Here is a 20335-nt window from a genome sequence, read left to right on the forward strand (position 1 = left end):
CTTTCAGGTGGAGTTATCTCCCTTAAAAGGTGAACTGCAAAGGTTTTTTCAAAACAAGAAAAAAATACTCACAAACCAAACATGCTGGTTTAAGAGCCAATAAAAGGAAAATACTTATACAGATGCTACTCATGGAGTAAATTTGTGGTTATTAACTACATCCTTAAGATTAGTGATATTTTAAGATAAATATTTTTTGACATCTCAGAATGAATGGTGTCATAATGTCACATTTAGGAAAATCAGGCTGAAGAGGCTATCTCTATATCCTCCAATGAATCTACTTTAGGTTGGAAGATCTTGGCATGAAATGAAACATATTTAGACAAAATAAATAAAAATGTTTTCAGTCCTTTTAAGCTTCAAAGCTTATGATAAAAACAAGAAGGAGAAGAAGAAGGAAAAAACACATTGTAATGGAAAGCTCACCAATTAAGGAAAAGCCAGATATATTACAATCCCTACATCCCTATAATGTCATTTCTGTGTTCTATGTTTGCTGTACTCTCTTTGAGTGAAACTTTTTGAAAACTAAATTACAAATATTAAGTTTGTTCATTCCGGTAGTTCTCTTAATTTTTGGTAACCTTTCATTTTTCCTTGTGTTTTGTTCAACTTTTTATTTCACATATTATTATAGAAAACCATTGTCAGCAAAGGGCCTAGGAATGAAGAAATAGCAACAGAAATGTCTATTACTACAACTGTTCACAAAAGAATCACTCATTTAAGAACATCATGCAATGAAAACGTCTCAATATAAACTCTAAAAAGTGCTACCATGATTTGTGTTAAAATAATCTTTGAAAATCTTTAGAAGTCAAAAAGAATACCACTTGGAGTCTGTTTTGTTTTGTTTTTACAGAAGGGTAAGTAAAACAGAAAAATCATTAAAGGGTTTTGGTACTTTCTTTATTGTTGTGCTTTTTATTTAAACCCTAATCCTTACTGAGTCAACCCAGACTGGAGTACAGAATAAGATGCTGGGCTATTACCTAGCTCATCAAATGATTCATCTGACTCTATCTTTTCTCAATCTATGAAACTGGTCAAAAATACTCTATTGGGTTCATCAAGATAAACAATGTAAGATAAATTTTCTAACAAAAAAAAAAAATCAAAAAGCTCTAATTAGAAAAAGTCTGAAAGTGCAGTAAAATAAAAAGGTTGATCACTGCTATTCAAGATATGCTGTTTTGGTCAAAATACCTAACTATAGTTCCATAAAACTTTCTGAAGGCTCACTGTATCCTCCAAACATATATATATATATATATGTTAAATCTCAGAAATGAAAGTCATTCTCGAAATCAATGAGTTGAAGCTTCTGATTTTATATACAAATAAAAATTCACCTTAAAAAAGGGCTTATTTTTTATGATGTACTCCAGGATCTACTTCTCTAGGATGCTTCCAAATTGAAAGAAAAAAATCCATCAAGATCCAGATATTCAACAAAGAGCAAACCATCTCTGTGCATGTCAGGAGTGGGCAAACTCTTCCTGTAAAGGGCCAGATAGTAAATATTTTGGGCTTTGCGAGCCATGCAGTCGCTGTTGCAACTACTCAACTCTGCCATTGTAGCGCAAAAGCAGCCACAGACAATACAGAAAACTTTATAAAAACAGGCAATAGGCTGTATTTGGTCCATAGGCCATACTCTGCTGACTCCTGGTATAGTTAAAAGTTTCTTTATAAAAACTGTCCTTTAGTCAATATTATAAAAAACAGAATTTGCAATGATTCAAGAGAGAGAAAACATGCCATAATACTTACTTTGTGAATATTCTTCTCCCATCTGGGGTGGATACTCTTCATCCCAATCAACCACATCATCGTCCGTAAGCACCACTATGTGACATTCTCGTTCCCCACTCTGGGCACTAGCTACCATGAGAGGCAGGATCATTTCTTCTAGATAAAATTCAAACTGTCTACGAGCACCATCATTTGATAACTCATGCATTAGGGCACCTGAAATTAAACCCACAAAAAAGTTCTTGATGTTTTGGGGGCTGCTGACTATAAGTAAAAGAAGAGAAGAAGCAACACACAGAACATCACATTAGTTCAGCATCTATTTTTAGACCCTATAGACAATATTGTGGTTATTCTTTAGTAAACAAAACTTTTCCTAGGAAGAGTTCTTATGGAATTTTAGAATTATACTTCAAGAAAGGGCCAATAAAGGCATCCAACAACAAGCCCCTTCATTTTATACATCATGAAGTAATCTGCTTAAGGTTACAAAACTAATTTGCAAAATCAAAACTAAATCCACCCACACCCCCATCCCTAGCCCAGGGCATTTTTCTTTTTCCTTTCTTTTTAACTATATCATGTTGTCTTACATCAGTATATGCAATTTTATCTTAAAGTAGGTATTGAGGATATTTTTCAGATCATTAGTATAAACTAAAATAGCTCCCTTATTATTCTACCTTCCACATGTTTTCTTTCTCAGAAATTATTCACCAACAGCAAATACCACTAATATTTCAGTGTAGAAAGGGGTTAGATGAGAAGGGTCAACTGGCTTGGGATAAGGGAAGGAAAGGGCCAAGCAAAATATAGCAAGGTGCAGGAATTACACAGCAGACCTTTTACCCTTGAGAAATGTAAGATACACTTCACTTCATCCTCCTTACATAAAGACATAATGAACAACTTCAACTTCCCAAATACACAGCCACACAAATTTACCTTAATTGACCTAATGTTTTTTCTTTTATTCCTATATCAATGGCAATGTCCTATCTCCTACCTAAGGCTCTACCACCTCAGGAACTACTGGGAGGGTTAGAGAAGGACACTAGAACTCTAATCTGCAGTCTCTCTCGAGTGTGTTTCCCCACCCACAACATGGGGTCTAATTATATAATAAATATTAATAATATATAATTATAATATTGTACATGATTGATCAAATAATTAATCTATATTATTATTTTAACCATGCCTCTCTCTAGGCTAGCTACTTCCCTTTTTTGCTGCTGCTGTTGTTAATCCTCAAAGATATTTTTCACATTGATTTTGGATAGAGTGGGATGGAGGGAAAGGGGAGGGGGGGGGAGAGAGAGAGAGAGAGAGAGAGAGAGATCTACGTAAGAGAGACACATCAATTGATTGCCATCTACACGCTGATGTGCCCTGACCGGGACCATGATCAAACCTGCAACACCCATAAGTGCCCCCGTCTGGGAATCAAACCCAAGACGCTTCGGGTGCTGACTCTCTAGCCACTAAGCCAAAGTAGCCAGGGCATACTTCCCACTTTTTAAAATTTCATTTGCAGCCAAACTCCTAGATGTATCAACACATTCTCTTTGACCTCATTTCTGAACCAATTCCAATCTGGGTTCCATACTCATTACTCCTCAAAACTGCTCTTACTTTTAGTCTTAAAATTTAGATTGTTAAAGACAATGAACCTCCTTTCATCTCAGTCTTATCTGGCCTCAGGTGAATCTCTCTCCCTCGTCCTTAAAACGCACTCATCCCTAACAATCTCTGCTACCTGGTTTTCTTTCTTCTCTCTGGCTGTTAACAATTTTAAGTTCTTTTCTCCTCTCACATTATGCTGACAATTCCCAAATCTATTCTAATTCTGTCTTCTGTATTCTAGATGCATTATATTCAACTGCCTTCTGGAAACCTCCACTTGGATGCCACCTCACAGGTACATCAGACTCACTCGATACATCCAAAATTGAATCGAATCATCTCTACATCTTTCTGCAGTGTTTTCAAAATCAGTAAATAGCATCACCATCCACTGAAGTTTTCAGAATCATCTCAAAAGAGTGCTGGGCATTGACAGGCACAGACACTTAAATAGTTGTGGAATAAATGAATGAGTCCTTGATTCTTCTTCCATCTCTTAATTCAATCATTCCCCAAGTGCTATTAAGTTCACCTCTTAAATTATGTAATTTCCTTCTCTGGAAGATGATATTTTCCAAAGATGCCAAATAATCTCCTATGTCACATGCTTTTCTACAATGTGACCTTCACATCTCCCTGAATGAAATCTAATTATCCTCCCCTTTACCTAGGCAGGTCATACTGACCTGCTTGCAACCAGGGGAGCATGGCAGAGATGATGGTATATGACTTGCTGTGGTCTGGGGATTGCTCCAGATGCTTCCTCTCTCAACCCAGTCTCCAGGCTAGGAGAAGGCCAAGATATACTGGAGAAGGCCTAGACACATGAAGAGGCCACATATAGGTACTTTGATAGTCCTAGCTGAACCCAACCTTTGAGTCACCTCAGTCTTTCATTTTTCACAAGAATAAGGCCTCTGTTGTACCCTGTCTGAATTCTTGACCCACTGAACAAAAATGATTATACTTTATATAACTAAGTTTGGAATGGTTAAATAGCAATAAACAAAACACATTCCACCCCTACTGCCCCTACCACAGATCAAGTTATTAACTTTCACACAAACTACTGTAAAACCTTCTAATTACCCCCAATATTTGCTTTTGCCACTCTATACAGTAGTACTCCTCTATCCATGATTTCACTTTCTGCGGTTTCAATTACCCCAAGTCAACCATTGTCCAAAAATATTAAATGAAAAATACCAGGAGCGTTTGAGATCTTGCTCTCTGACATGTGTCATCAGTTTAGTTCAAATAAACTTTAAAAAAATAAAGAAAATTCTAGAAATGAACAATTCATACATTTTAGATTGCATGCTGTTCTGAGCAGCATAATGAAATCTCACACTGTGCAGCTCTGTCCCACCCAGAATGTGAATCATTCTTCTGTCCAGCATATCCACACTGTACATATCACATACCCATTAGTCACTAGTAGCTGTCTAGGTTATCAGGTCGACTGTTGCAGTATCACAGTGCTTGTGTCCAAGTCACCCTTATTTTACTAAATAATGGCCCCAAAGTACAAAGAGTAGTGATACTGGCAATTCAGATATGCCAAAGAGAAGTCATAAAGTGTTTCCTTTAAGTGAAAAAGTGGAAGTTCTTGACATAAGGAAAGAAAAAATCACATGCCAAGGTTGGTAAGATCTATTGTAAGAACAAATCTTCTGTAAAGAGGGAAAAAGAAATTCATGCTAGTTTTGTTGTTGCACCTCTAATTGCAAAAGTTACAGTCACAGGGCGTAGTAAGTGCTTAATAAAACGGCATGAAATTTGTGGGTGGAAGACTTGAACAGAAAATGTGTATGTGTGTGTGTATGTGTATGAAGTTCAGTACTACCTTCAGTTTCAGGGATCCACAGGGGATGGGGGTGGGGATCTTAGAATGTAGCTGCCTCAGATAAGGGGGGGAACTAGTGTAATTCACTTTCCCCACAGCAGTCAAATCTAATTATGTGCCTCCTAGTTTAAGCCTTTTGTGGCTTGTACTATCCTTAGAATAAGTCCCAAATCCTCAACTTGATCCATAAAGTCCTATTATTTGAAAGAGGAGGTTATAGATAAGTATGTACAGTCCTTTTAAAAATATATTTTCTCTAAATACTATTCATATATTGATGACTCCCACTTATAAATATCTAGCCCACATCTCTCTCCTGAACTTTAGACATGTATATGCAATGTCCCACTCAACAAGTAGCCGCCACCCACATGACCCAACCAGGGCCGAGGACAAACCGCAACTGAGGCACATGCCCTCAGCAGGAACCGAACCTGGGTCTCTCTGGACCGCAGACTGATGCTCCAACTGCTGAGCGAAACCGGCCAGGACAGGCATCCACTTTTATAAGACTATTTCTGTCTGTTTACATTCTATATAGTTTTGTTTTAATAAAGTCTATGAGAATCTCTAAATTTTTAGTAACATATATGACAAGTAATCTAGAAACAATTATAAGTATGATTTAAAAGTCAGAAGTCTAGAAAAACCATACTACGTATATTCTTTTAAATAAAGACCTTTACCTTTAATCCCATAACAAAAAAATGAAACTTCACAGTGATGACAAGGTAAACTATGTCCAGAGGATTACAGAACTAAAATCCAAATCATCTGTAATAAATTCTAGTGTTTTTTTTAATCTGACAGTCAACAAAATTCAACATCCAATTATATGAAGTTAAATTAAAATTGTCCATGAAAAAATACACTGAACTTAAAGTCTACAATCTATAATTAGAATAATGAATCCTCATGGTTTCAACTAAAAAACTTCTTTTTAAAAAAACATTTTTTCTTTACTGGTTTTAGAAAGAGAGGAAGGGAGAGGGAGAGTGTGAAAGAAACATTGATGAGAGAGAACATCGACTGGCCGCCTCCTGCATGCCCCTCACAGGAGATTGGGCCCACAACCTGGGCATGTGCCCTGACCGGGAATCAAACCAGCGACCTCTTGGTGCATGGGTCGACACTCAACCACTGAGCCACACCGGCTGAGCTAAAAAACATTTTTTAAGATGTGAAAAATGGCAATTTTGTTCAAGTTTACAGCAGTATGTTCCAGCTCTCCAACTATTTTACTTTCAACTTTTAAATATAATTTACAGAGAAATGGACTCAGAGTTAGATCATCCATGGCTTTATCCCTACTAATATTTTTATAGATACTTTAAAAAATGTTTGGCAAAAATAAAATGGTACTGCCCTGGCCAGTATGGCTCAGCAGTTAGAGCGTCGGCCCACGGACCAATGAGTTGCGGGTTTGATTCCAGTCAAGGGCACATACCTTGGTTGAGGTTCATCCCTGGCCCTGGTCAGGTTGTGCAGGAGACAACCGGTAGATGTGTCCCTCTTGCATCAATGTTTCTCTCTCCCTCCCTCCCTGACTCCCACTCTATCTGAAGATAAATGGAAAAGTTATCTCAAGTAAGGATTAAAAAAATAAATAAAATAAAATGGTATTTAGGGAGAAAATAAGGCCACTCATTTTCAGAGCTAGATGATAACTAAGCATGAAGGAGGACAATTATATTTTAAGTACACAAGAGGTGCCTTAAAAATTTTAAATAAAATTCCCCATTCACAGTTCTAACACACCAATCTTTCAAATGGTGACACCACTCTGCCAACCTAGTGTTGAGTTTAGGTGATAAAGATACCATTATGTCTGGGCCTAACACAAGTCTATAACCACGTATAGGAAATTTTAAAAACAGCTTCCTACAGTATATAAAACAAATGTAAGAACATTAGTTTAGATTAAAAGCCTTACATAATCTGGCCCACCTATTTCTTTCTATTTCCCTTTGGTCCTGATTTAAAGTCTCTGCTCCAACTAAGTTATTTGCAAAGTATATATTTTGCATCTTTACTCCTAAAATTCCAGCTCTCAGAATGACCTCTCTATTCTTTCTAAATCTTTTCTATTCATTCTTTACTACCTACATCCTTTGAACTCATCCCCAAGCCCTCTTGCTCACAATAACAATTCCTTCTTTTGAAATTCTCCAACCACTTAATATCCAAGTCAACATTAGCTAATTCTCATATACTATTTTGACTTTTCTGTATATAATCATCTTTTCTTCTTAGGCATGGCATAATGGTGAAATGGCAGGGGCTGAGAAGGTTGTGATCTAAGATCTTTAATGACAAATAGTGTTTTTGAGAATTATTTGTATCTTCCATAGTGGCTTAGAATATATCTTACATGTTAAGTACAGAAACTCTATAAAATTTTGGTTGATGTGATCTGAGAATAAAGCCAAACACCACACTTCACCAAAACCAGGGCTCTCAAACTGGGAGACAAAAGAATATAGAGGAAACAGTCAATTATAGAGGAAACAAATTATAGAGGAAACAGTCAATGAAGAAATCTGGAAAAGTCTATCAAAAAAATAAATTATTAAAGTTGAAGAAAGGTTTTGGAAAACTGCACAAGGGGTTTATAAATATCTCTGTAAACCTCCGTAGGTGATCTTCATGGTACTAGAATGTTTTATAATTCTGTTAAACAAATATTTGAAGTCCAGGTAAACAACAATATTTCAGCCATTCCATTCCAATACAGTATAACTCTACAAACTATTCACACACAAAATAGCATACTTACTGAGATCTCTACATTTAATAGTACTATATTCAAAAGAGATACAAAGATAGTCACATGCTTCTCTCAGTTCAGGAATAGATATGCCATCAGGACAGCGGATTACTCCTGTTTTATAGTAATCCTAAAAAAAAGAAAGAAAGAAAAAGCAGGAATATGCATAAAACATTTGGAGCATTGGGTAGCCAAAATTTATTATTAAAGTCCAATTGGCTTACTGACTCACCCAGTCATGGAATTATTTAATAGCGGAGGTAAGATAAAAACCCAAGTCTCCCCATTATTTATACATCTCTTCTCTCTGCTATATCACGCTAATTCATTTGTATTTTCCCCCTACAAGTTATTTTTCTATATAACTACCAAAAATATTTAAAGCTTTTTTGAATAATACATTTTAAATTACCTTAAATATTACCTAGAGAATGGAGCAAATTTAAAGTTCTTGGTAAAGAACTGCAAAGTCATATATCCATGTATTAAAATATGTATAACAGAAGGCACAATTAAATATTAATCTTCCCAATACTATTCTTTGGTGTTTCCCACATTACTATAATCAATCAATAGTAATTATTTCCAAAATCTACTTAAAATGTTATTAGGGGCTCACCCCAGAATCACAAATTAAGTTACTCCATAGCTGAGTTATAAAAATTCCCTTGTCAATTCCACTGGGGGTCAAATGGAAATATGGGCAGCTGAAAGAAGCACTCCCCCCCCCAAATTAAGATCTGCCTCAAGGTTCAGAGCCACAGTAACACAATTTCTAAAGCTGCTGCATCAATGGAAACAAGATATTGTCTGGTACTAACAATTGGTTGTCTGAGTACTAACAACTCAATCACGATCAATTACAGTTGATCCCTGAACACCACCAGACTTAGGGGTACCAACCCACTGTGCAGTTGAAAATCTACATTTAACTTCTTTTTTTAAAATTTTTTCTTTCTTTATTGACTTTAGAGAGAGAGGAAAGGAGAGGGAGAGAGAGATACAAACATCAATGAGAGAGAACATTGATTGGCTGCCTCCTGCATGCCCACCACTGGGGATCAGGCCCACAACCTGGGCATGTGTCCTGACCGGGAATTGAACCGGAGACCTCTTGGTGCATGAGTCGATGCTCAACCACTTAGCCACACCCACCGGGCTGCATATAACTTTTGACTCCCCCAGAACTTAATTAACAATAGCCTACTACACACCCAAAGCCTTACCAGTAACAGTCAATTTACACATATCTTGGATGCTGTATGTATTTATACTGTATTCTTATAATAAAGTAAGCTAAAGAAAGTAATTAACAGCCCTGGCCGGTTTGGCTCAGCACTTAGAGCGTTGGCCCGCGGTCCTGAGAGACCCGGGTTCAGTTCCCGCTGGGGGAGCATACCTCGGTTGCAGTTTGTCCCCAGCCCTGGTTGGTTGTGCGGGTGGCAGCCACTCGATGTGTTCCTTTCACATTGATGTTTCTCCCTCTCTCTCTGTTCCTCTCTCTCCCTCCCACTCTACCTGAACAAAAAATGGAAAAATGTCCTCGGGTGAGGATAAAAAAAAAAAAAGAAAGTTATTAACAAAACCATAAGGATGAGAAAATGCATCTACATTATCTAATGAAAAAAAAAACCACCCGGGCCGGTGTGGCTCAGTTGGTTGGGTGTCATCCCATGCACTGAAAGGTTACTGGATCAATTCCTACTCAGGGTACATGCCCAGGTTTCAGGTTCAATCCTCAGTAGGGGGCGTGCAGGAGGCAGCCAACTGATGTTTCACTCTCACAAAGATGTTTCTCTCTTTCTCCCCCTTCCTCTCTCTCTAAAAATCAATTTAAAAAACCTTTTTAAAAATCTGCATATAAGTGGAACCAAATTTGTGTTGTTAGGGGTCAACTATATTTTTCCCGTCTTGTATCTCAGAATCCTCCCTCTTTTCCCCCCAAATTATTTGAGGAAACGGTATTTTCAGACTGTAGCATACACTGTCACACACTATAATCAAATCTTTATCATTTATTTGAAATTACAAGTAGGGACTCTTTAAGAGTAATTCAAATATTCCTCAAAAATAAAAGGTTAAAACCGCAAAATAAAAATAAAGGTTTAAAACACGGATGCTAACAAATATATTTTAGAGATTAATTATAAATGTCCATATTGCTGATTATGTACAATAAAATATCAGAATTCAAGTAGCTACATTCATTCTCAGGTAGCAAAAAATGACTGACTTATTTGAGAGAATTAAGGAGAGAGGAATAACAAGACTCCATTTTTGTTAACATTAACTGCCTACATAGACCTAAGAGGTGAATCATCCACTATCCTATCTCCTCAAAGGTCATAAAATTCATTTATTTATATTATTTTATTTTTTTGTAGTAAAATATAGATGAATTAAATGTTATTTTTTAAAATATACACACACAGTATCCTGCATACTTACATAAAGATATCCAAATAGAACTCTGATTTCAATTCAAGTACTTACCAAAAAGGTGTCATATGATTAAGTAAAAACACAAAAGAAACAAAATCTTACCAGAATAGCTCGAAATACAGTGGAGCCAATTCCCTCTGCCACCTCATACTCTCCCTTCTCATTGGGACGTGTAAAGTTATGTTCTCTGCCAGATCCAAACATCCTATAATAGCAAATAATTAAGAAATATATCAATAGGACACTTCCTTCAAAAGGAAAAATTGATTTCATGCATAAAACTAAAAAGGAATTACAATTTAAGTATTAAATTATATCATTAAATTAAGTCAAGAATTTTTATCAGAAATTCATTCTGGCAAATGTAATTAACAAAGGAATATTGAAAATACTTCCTTTTTGATGGGGTGGGGCAAAAGGAGGTTTACAATTATACATATGTGAAACACAAAGTTTATTCTTATATTATTATTTATTAATTATTATATTATTTGTATTATAAATGTAAACCTACTTTTGCCCACCCTTATAGATTCCCTATAAGCAAATAATATCAACTGATAAAATTCAGAAGCTAAAGAACTTTCCAGCAGCTCCTTCTCCTTGGGGTGGGGGGGTGGGGGAGGTGGGATCAATTCATCGAGGGGGAAAGGTCACTTTTATACTAATCTTACAAGGAAGGAAAAGGAAAAGGAAAACTATATTGTTGATGCCTTTTCCTTAAAACTGTCTTCTTCCTTGCAAAGTTAACACTATAATGCAGCACATACAGTAATCTAAACTAGGAAAAAGCAAATAGTATGAGCAGGGTTAGTGGTTTTACTTTTCACAATCTTAACTATAGATATAAAAAAGTTTTGCTCAAAATTCTTACACTTGCATCCTAGAATTGAAAAATAAGTACTCAAATGCTGGAGTTAGAAAGAAATGAAGTTAAGAGGAGAAAACTACTTTTTGAGTAAAAAGTTCTTAATATTAATTTATACATTAGAAAAATACAAATGGACTTTATTTTTTCAGGTCATATTATTGGCCTTTAACAGTAACCATTTAGAAAAGAGGCAATTTTTAAAATAAGTCCTTTAAAAAAAATTAATGCATTACTCCCAAGAAAAAAATGTAAATGTGATTTAAAAAGGTAAAGCCTCCTGCCTGGCCGGTGCTGCTCAGTGGCTGAGCGTCAACCCATGTACCAAGAGGTCGCCAATCATGGCACATGCCCAGGTTGTGAGCCAAATCCCCAGTGCAGGGCATGCATGAGGCAGCCAATCAATGTTCTCTCTCATTGATGTTTCTATCTCTCTCTCCCTATCCATTCCTCTCTCTCAATAATATAAATAAAAAAAAGGTAAAGCCTCCTCCAGAAACACCTAGTCCAGAGATTTCCAGATTTGAGCATTTCACTGATCACAAAATTTTGGAACAAATTTAGGGTATTGCCAAAGGACTGCTAATGTTAAATTAGGTCATTATGTACCATCTGCTATCACTATATTTTCATTAAAAACAGGATATGCTGCCCTGCCCGGTTTTGCTCAGCAGTTGGAGCATCGGACCACAGACCAAATAGTCACGGGTTTGATTCCGGTCGAGGGCACATACCTCAGTTGCGGTTTGGTCCCCGGCCCTGGTTGGGGTTGTGCAGGAGGCAGCCAGTTGATGTGTCTCTCTCACATTGATGTTTCTCTCTCTCTCTCTCCCTCCAACTCTGTCTGAAAATAAATGGAAAATATCCATGGGTGAGGATTGAAAAACAAAAACAAAAAACAAAACAAAACAAAAAAAACAGGACGTACTAGTAAGAAAAAATTAGTAGGACATAATCTCTGCAAAAATGATAGTCTTTAAATTGTACTTAACTACATAAAAAAAACAGGAGACCCTCTGAACCTGCTATCACCATTACTAAAGTAAAGATGTCTGATCTAAGTATTCTACTCAACAATTTCCCAATTTAAATGGTTTTCCATTTTGTTATAACACATAAACCTATAAAGAACAAAGCTTTTTTCAGTTTTCAAAAGAATGTAACTGCTTTTTACAGTTCCCATGAATATTAATTTTCATCCCCAAAGATACTTTCATTGATGTAAAAAGTAGTCTTTCAAGAATCACGTCATGCAATTTTCTCAAATACTTGAACTTTTTACAAAAAGAGAAAATATACTTTTCAGATTAATATGAACACACAAACACACAAAAATAATCTTTGGAAGTTTTTAAAAAGAAAACCACTTAAGAGCTGAAGCAAAATATCAAATATCTACTTATTAACTGTGTTTCTTTAAAGTGCAGGTAAAAAGTAAAGTATTAATAGTGTCAAGTCATCCTCCTAATAGCTTACATCAAATAATCTCCGCCATGCTATTAAAAAATACACAAAAGCCTATAGTTCAAGTATTTTTCTCTCACAGATGCAAAGCCAATGTTAAAAAAATATTTATCCGCTCAAAATGTAGTGTCATATGCTAGCATTTATTCTGTCTTCAGGCACTGACAAATCACACACATACACACACACAAGCACACAAGCATCCAAACACTCATATATAACCTAGAAAAAAAATTTTTTTAACCTCATGTAAACTTCTACTTCATATCTATACCCCTTCATTTTGTATTAGAGAGAACAGAAAAAGATAAAGACTTTAAGTTTTGGACAGGTTGAAAAATCATGTCAAGTATTATTCTTAGCTTGCAGTTCCAATAATCACAAACTTTACATTAATCTGTTATTCTAGATGAGCACAGCTTAGAAGACAACTACTTCTAATGACTACTTCTTCATTCTATTTACTGTTGTTAGGAACATTTCTTTTTTTTTTAAGTATCGACATCAAACTGACAAATGCTGACTTTTTGATAACCAAACTGTTGGGGTTTTTCCCCTTCCAACAAAACTGATACCTGCTGTATTCGATGGCTGAATTGGGGAATCCCAAGTAAAGGAAACATTACCAGTGTTAAATTCACCTTGTTAGATGCACTCTATGGGTTTAGCCTGTAGAAATCTTTTAGTATTTTACCTTCATTAGCTAATACATTTGCTATTCCCACTGGTACAGCAACGATTGTTAAAAATAAAACCATGCTCAAAAACTGACTCTACCACTTTCTAGCTGTATTAACGTGAGCAAGTTATTTAACTTTCAAAAGCTCAGTTCTTTCATCTGTAAAACAGGAACACTATATTCCAACAGAGAATTATTATAAATATAAATGAAAAAAAAATAATGTGAAAGTGCTTTAAAATTAATAATACAAAGAACTGCAATTATACAAACCTGCCCAACATCGTATTTGGCTGTGCAGTAAAAATGGATGGGTCTACAACAAATCTAGTATTATCCACTATCAGTGTCACTCGTTCTGACGTTCTTACACTCCGGGCTCCTTCTTTTGCATTTTCATATACAAACACCATCTCCCCAGATGTCTTACAGCTACCATCTGAACTTGACTGACTACTATTTCTGCTGCTATTCCCAGCACTGCTACTGGAACCATTTGGAGATGTTTTCTGAGGACGAGGACTGCCTGGACGAGAGGAACTGTGATCTTTTTCTCGTTCTGAAATAAAGATGTTAAAGAAAGTCATGCAAGTTTTCTTCTAAAGAATTCAGAACCATATATATGTCTTTAAATTTTTTATTTAGATCACAGCATTCCTGCTTTTTTTAAATCTCAAGTAACATTTTCATAGAACACCTTAAATATTAATTTATTTCTCAGGAAAAATAAAATAAAATGTTTCCTAAAATAATTAATCTTGCCTGGCCAGTGTGGCTCAGTGGATTGAGCATTTACCCATGGACTGAGAGGTCCCGGTTCAATTCCCAATCAGGGCACATGCCCAGGTTTTGGGCTTGATCCCTGGGAGGGGGGCATACAGGAAGCAGCTGATAGATGTTTCTCTCTCTCATTGATGTTTCTCTTTCTCTAAAATAATTAATCTTTGTGGACCAAAAAAAAAAGTCTAACTTACTATATTGTTGACCTAAAATAAGATTAAGCCCTGGCTGGTTTGGCTCAGCGGTTAGAGCGCCTGCGGTCCAGAGAGACCTGGTTTGGTTCCCACTAAGGGCACGTATCTTGGTTGCAGTTTGTCCCCGGTCCTGGTTGGGTCGTGCGGGTGGCCAGCCACTCGATGGGTACCTTTCACGTTGATGTTTCTCTCTCTCTCTCTCTCCACCCCCCCTCCCCACTCTATCTGACCAAAAAATGAAAAAATGTCCTCGGGTGAGGATAAAAAATATATATATATAAACTAAGATCAAAATTAAGGTAAATTTTATATTACTCTGCTTAAAAATATATAGAAACCCAAGGAGCAGAATCACAAGCCAAATAATAAGCACTGAAAATTAGTAAAAGATTAGTAAGAATACCAATTTAAACTCTCCTAAATACTAAAAATATTCATACTATTCTGAGAACACAAAGTACAAATTTTGGAATCTCACTGTGTTAATAAAGGCATTTCAAAACCAGTAATTTATCTCACAAAAGGAAGGTGTGAGTGAAGGAAAAAAAATTAATAAGGCTAGCAAGAAGTATTTATTTATTTATTTATTTATTTATTTATTTATTTATTTATTTATTTATTTTTATCCTCACCTGAGGACATTTTTCGATATTTTGTTCAGATAGAGTGGGAGGGAGAGAGAGAGAGAGAAACATCGACGTGAAAGCGACACATCGAGTGGTTGCCACCCACACGACCCAACCAGGGCCGGGGACAAACTGCAACCAAGGTACGTGCCCTTAGCGGGAACCGAACCCGGGTCTCTCCGGACCACAGGCCGACGCTCTAACCGCTGAGCCAAACCGGCCAGGGCAAGAAGTATTTATTTTTTAAATGACTTTTAATGTCTACCAAATTAAGTGGCTTTAATAGCTGATATGTTACTTTCTTTTCATTTTCACTTTTGTTGAATAAAGCACTACTATAAATTTTAGAGGATCACATAGTTATTATTTATAATTTTAATAGGTAGGTTCCAATATTCTATAAAGGAGATATCAAAACTAAGATTTTGTGATTAAAGTTTCCTTTAGAGGCTAGATCACTAAACTTTAAAGGTGAACTAAAAATGTACCTCTATCCCCTCAGTTTCATCAGCTTTTGCCAAATTCCTCCATGACTCAGGCTACTTAGAACACTCTGTACAGCAGCTTTACTGATTATATAATTAGATTAGCAGTATCTCCAGAGATAGTCTGACACCACCATTCTATTGCCTGTTTCTAGAATGCTGGTAGCATCCCCAAAGTAGAATTTACTAAAGTAATAAAATAATTACATTCTTCTAATACCTTCCCATATGAACTTTGTATATAGCAAACGAAATTTCTTATTTATTCTTTTTTTTTGGCTTATCAGTATTAGTTCGACTGTAAGGACCTACTTAGATAATGACAACTTCTACACATACTTAGACCCTAATAGAAATGATTTTGCTTTATAATAATCATATAGTAAGTCAAGGTATTTAATTTGCCCCTTCCCAGGGGAAAATGACAATCAGCAAGTTCACATTGATTACACACCTCTGTTTCAGACTAGTGCTTTATAGCGACACATAATTTACCTGGGGTAATAACATCCATTTATAACAGTGGGTAGGAAGAGAAAGACCTGAGCTAGTTGCCAAGAAAGCAAAACATTTCACACCTTCTCTTTCATCTTCTATTTTTATTATTAAATATATTGTCAAAAATCAAAATAAATTACTCTGATGCTATTCTAGTTTTCAATTCCTTTTTCCACGATGATTAACCAAGAATTCCTATCAATAATTACTATTGATAATATTTATTACAATAATTCACAAACTATTTTAAAATAAACTGCTATATATCTCATAAGATAAAAATCAACTTGAAAAATTTGAAATCTATGTATCATAATTATAAAGGCTTTTCAAATTACTTCTTTCATAAGTCTGTCTCAGATTCTTTAAAAAATTCGTTTAGGTTTCATTTAATAAGTTATTTTCAAGAGCAAGAACCAAGCTAAACTAAAATAGAAGCAACTGAATAAAAGTAAAAAGTTAATTTTACTCTGAAATATTAGATACCATTCATTGTCATTACTACTTTTAAAAGGTAAATACATGCTTTAAAAATTGTTAGGAAGGTTAGTTGATATACATACCAACATTGTGCTGTCGTGTTGGAGAAGTAACATTTCTAATACAAGGAGTGAGCTGAGACTCTGTTCTTTCATGAGATGAATCGCGTGATCTGTCACTTGACCTTCGTCTATCTCTTGATCTCTCATGTCCCCCACTAGCACCATGTAGGCTCATTTTGGTGTGGTCGACAACTCCTTTAGCAACACGTGTGGGAGTACTGATAAGTTACAAAAGAAAATAAACCATAAAAGTAGAACATGAGATAAAAACATTTTTTTAAAAATCAGTTAACATAAAACTACTAATATTTTGAAAAACAAGAATCAAATGCTACTTTACAATTCTGAAATAAACCTAATTTACCTCAAACTTCTAGGTTTTATACAATCTGGAGCACTATATCTTAGGGTCACATAATCCAACTCAGTTTTAAGGATAAGAAAACGAAAGCCAAGAAAGGTTAACTTTTGAGTAAGTAGCAGTAGTAGCAGCAGCAGCAGCAGCAGTACTAGTTGTAGCAGCAGCAGCAGTAGTAGCAGCAGCAGCAGCAGCAGCAGCAGCAGCAACCACCCAAATCACATAATTATTACTCAAAATGTTCTTTTGATTTAATTGTGGGAGAAAAAGAGAGAAAAGAGCACCAGCTCTGGAACTCTTACTGAGGTATGTATGGGGCAAAGTAACTGGTCTCTCTGCCAAATAAAATAACTCTACATGCTAACTTCAATCAACTCATTTTGATTTTGATTGAACTCTTTTTAAAATTTTTAAAAGCATTTATCTAAAAAGCTTATCAGCATCAGCTGTGTAAAGTCACAGAATTAAAAATTTTAAAACAGCATGTGTAAAGTGGTCCATGAGAAGTTAATAATGGAAATGATGATTAACTCAAATTGTCTAGTTGACAGAATTCTTGCACGCTATTATTTCTTAAGCTATATGTACTATGTGTACAATGCTGTACTGAGAAACTTCCTCAAGGAGCTTGATTTAAGTGTAGTAGTAACACATGAACATGTGGAAATTTAAACAATTCAAGAGTTATCCCAAATTTCAAATATAAAATGACTAAATATATCTCAAATACATATATAACTAATAAATAAATGATGGATAATAAACACTTCAAAATCTCAGAAGAAGAAATCACTGTAGATTAGAGTTAGTCACTGCTGAACTAGGAGGTAAGATTTTTAATAATCAGAATAAATTGCAGGTAGGAAAACTGACAATAACAAAAATGAGAGAGCCACACTTAAGACATTTTAGAAATTTACCATTTTGGTTTATACCATGGTTCATGGTTTTAAAATAGTAAAGTGTTTATAGAAATAGAAGAAACAGCCCTGGCCAGTTTGTCTCGGCGTTTAGAGCATCAGCCTGCGGTCCACAGAGACCTGGGTTTGGTTCCGGTTAAGGGCGCGTACCTCGGGTACAGTTTGTCCCCAGCCCTGGTGGTCATGCGGGTGGCAGCCACTTGATGTGTCCCTTTCACGTCAATGTTTCTCTGTCTCTCTCTTCCTCTCTCTCCCTCCCACTCTATCTGAACAAAAAATGGAAAAATGTCCTCGGGTGAGGATTAAAAAAAGAAACAGAAGAAACTTCATGGCTTTAGTATAATAATGACTTAGAATCAAATCATCCTTTAATAGATAACTGCTCGACATTTTGGAAGCTTTTTTCTTTATTGATTTTAGAGAGAGAGGAAGTGAGAGGGAGAGAGAGAAACATCGACTGGCTGCCTCCTGCATGCCCCCCTATGGGGATCTGGCCCACAACTTGGGCATGTGTCCCGACTGGGAATCGAACCGGCGACCTCTTGGTGCATGGGTCGACGCTCAACCATTGAGCCACACCAGCCAGACAATCCTATTTATTTTCTAACATTAATATGAAGATTAAATGGCCTGGCAGGTGTGGCTTAGTGGTTGAGCGTTGACCCATGCACCAAGAGGTTGCCGGTTTGATTCCCAGTCAGGGCACATGCCCAGGTTGTGGGCCTGATACTCAGTGGGGGGCATGCAGGAGGCAGCCAATCGATGTTCTCTTTCACTGATGTTTCTATCTCTCTCTCCCTCTCCCTTCCTCTCTAAAATCAATAAAAAGAAAAAAAAAGATTAAATGACGTATATATAAGTTGAGCAGCCTTTTGATTTATTCCAGTTCCCCCTCCATAATATTACTCTGCTCTCCTTCACTATTTAAAATTTAATCTTCCACTAAAATGTAGTTTCTTTTATTATGAAAATCAGTTGTCACTTCACTGTAACAGACTACAAAGACAAAAGACTGGGATGACTTTTTATTTACTTTAAGTTTACTTCTAGGGAAATAAAAGCAACCAACCTACCAGCCTTTATCTGTCATTTGTTTCTCATAAACCTACAAGAAAAATTCTACTCCCACCTACTTTCTGGTGAAAAAGATCAGAGTAGGATTGTATCTTTGTAACATACTCTTTTCTTGATATAGAACAAACCAGAAGATCCTACTGCACTTACATTAAAAACTTTAGACTAGACCTGGCCAGTTTGGCTCAGCAGTTAGAGCGTCAGCCTGTGGACCAGAGAGTCCTGGGTTCAGTTCCCGCTAAGGGCACGTCTCTTAGTTGCGGTTCGTCCCTGGCCTCGGTGGTTTGGGTGGCAACCAGTCGATATGTCTCTCTCACATCAATGTTTCTCTCTTTCTCTTCCTCCCTCTTTCCCTCCTGCTCTATCTGAACATAAATGCAAAAATGTCCTCAGGTGAGGATAAAAAAACAAACAAAAAAAACTTTAGACTACAAACAATGGATTTTCTGGTTCCTGTCCTAAAGCAGGAAAAAAAAAAAGAGATCCATACAAGTATAGCAGGAATTAGATATTAAAAAAATAACGCCTCAAATTCTTCTGGCTGCTAAGTTATAAATATGCTAAAGCACATTTTCTAAATATGAATCTAATGATGATTCAATGTACAAACACAACTACAACTAAGGCAAATGCAGGATAAATGTTCACTCTGAGGGCCAATCAAACTGATTAATTGAAAAGCATTTCCACCAGACATCTCTGTGTATGTGAAAGATTAAGTACTGTTCTGTTAAAATATTGGCTTCATTTCTAAATTGTTTAGATTTTAAATGGATTCAAAAGATATAATGCACTTCCATGCTCTTTTCATTCCCACATGGAAAGCACTCTGAATAAGACCTTGAAAATCAAATTGTCGTGAAAGACTAATTATGTCCTACTCTATTTAATTAAATAATTTTAGATCAGGAAAGCATTCTAAGGGTAAAAATAATGTGTGCAAAATAAAATGAGGACAAGCACATTTGGAGGAGATATTTCTGCTTCACTGTGCATATAAAAGAATTTGAGATATATGAATTGAGGACAGGTAAGGAGAAGAAAATTACATCAGCTCCAAAATCTACTTCTAGCCCACAAAAGGTAACAAAGACAGTGGTTCTTCACCTGGTGCGGTGACCTAAACCCTCATTCCTGAAGCATCAGGGCAATTAGTAGTGCTGCCTGGATTGGTTTTTTATAGTTTTCCATTGACCTTAATTACAGGGCACAGTAATACTAAGAAATGCCCTAAGGGATGTTTTGTATTCTTCCGCACCTCCATTGTGGAGTAGTAGTCCAATCCCCCCTTGTGAGGAGCAATTACCCTAGCCAGCACAGTAACTCCCTTCTTTGCCTAGTGATTCAGAGGAATGAGGATCATGAAGTGGCCAGCAGGAGAGCAGTGTTAACTTCCAACTCAATGGAG

The 20335-nt window shown here is 36.1% G+C and overlaps 1 protein-coding gene across 3 annotated transcripts in view; it reads right to left on the minus strand.

The window, feature by feature from the left end:
• Positions 1–20335, minus strand: part of BTBD10 (BTB domain containing 10) — an 81959-nt gene that overhangs the window by 5269 nt on the left and 56355 nt on the right. For all 3 annotated transcript variants that reach the window (XM_036258676.1, XM_036258674.1, XM_036258677.1), the window contains 5 exons: positions 16597–16793; positions 13724–14009; positions 10542–10644; positions 8007–8127; positions 1777–1974 (listed from right to left, as the gene is read on the minus strand). In XM_036258676.1, coding sequence (XP_036114569.1) covers positions 1777–1974; positions 8007–8127; positions 10542–10644; positions 13724–14009; positions 16597–16750 — 862 coding nt within the window. In that variant the 5' untranslated portion in view covers positions 16751–16793. The remainder of the gene's footprint in view (positions 1–1776; positions 1975–8006; positions 8128–10541; positions 10645–13723; positions 14010–16596; positions 16794–20335) is intronic.

Source organism: Molossus molossus, unplaced genomic scaffold (genome assembly GCF_014108415.1).
Source record: "Molossus molossus isolate mMolMol1 unplaced genomic scaffold, mMolMol1.p scaffold_m16_p_13, whole genome shotgun sequence".
NCBI classification, from domain to species: domain Eukaryota; kingdom Metazoa; phylum Chordata; class Mammalia; order Chiroptera; family Molossidae; genus Molossus; species Molossus molossus.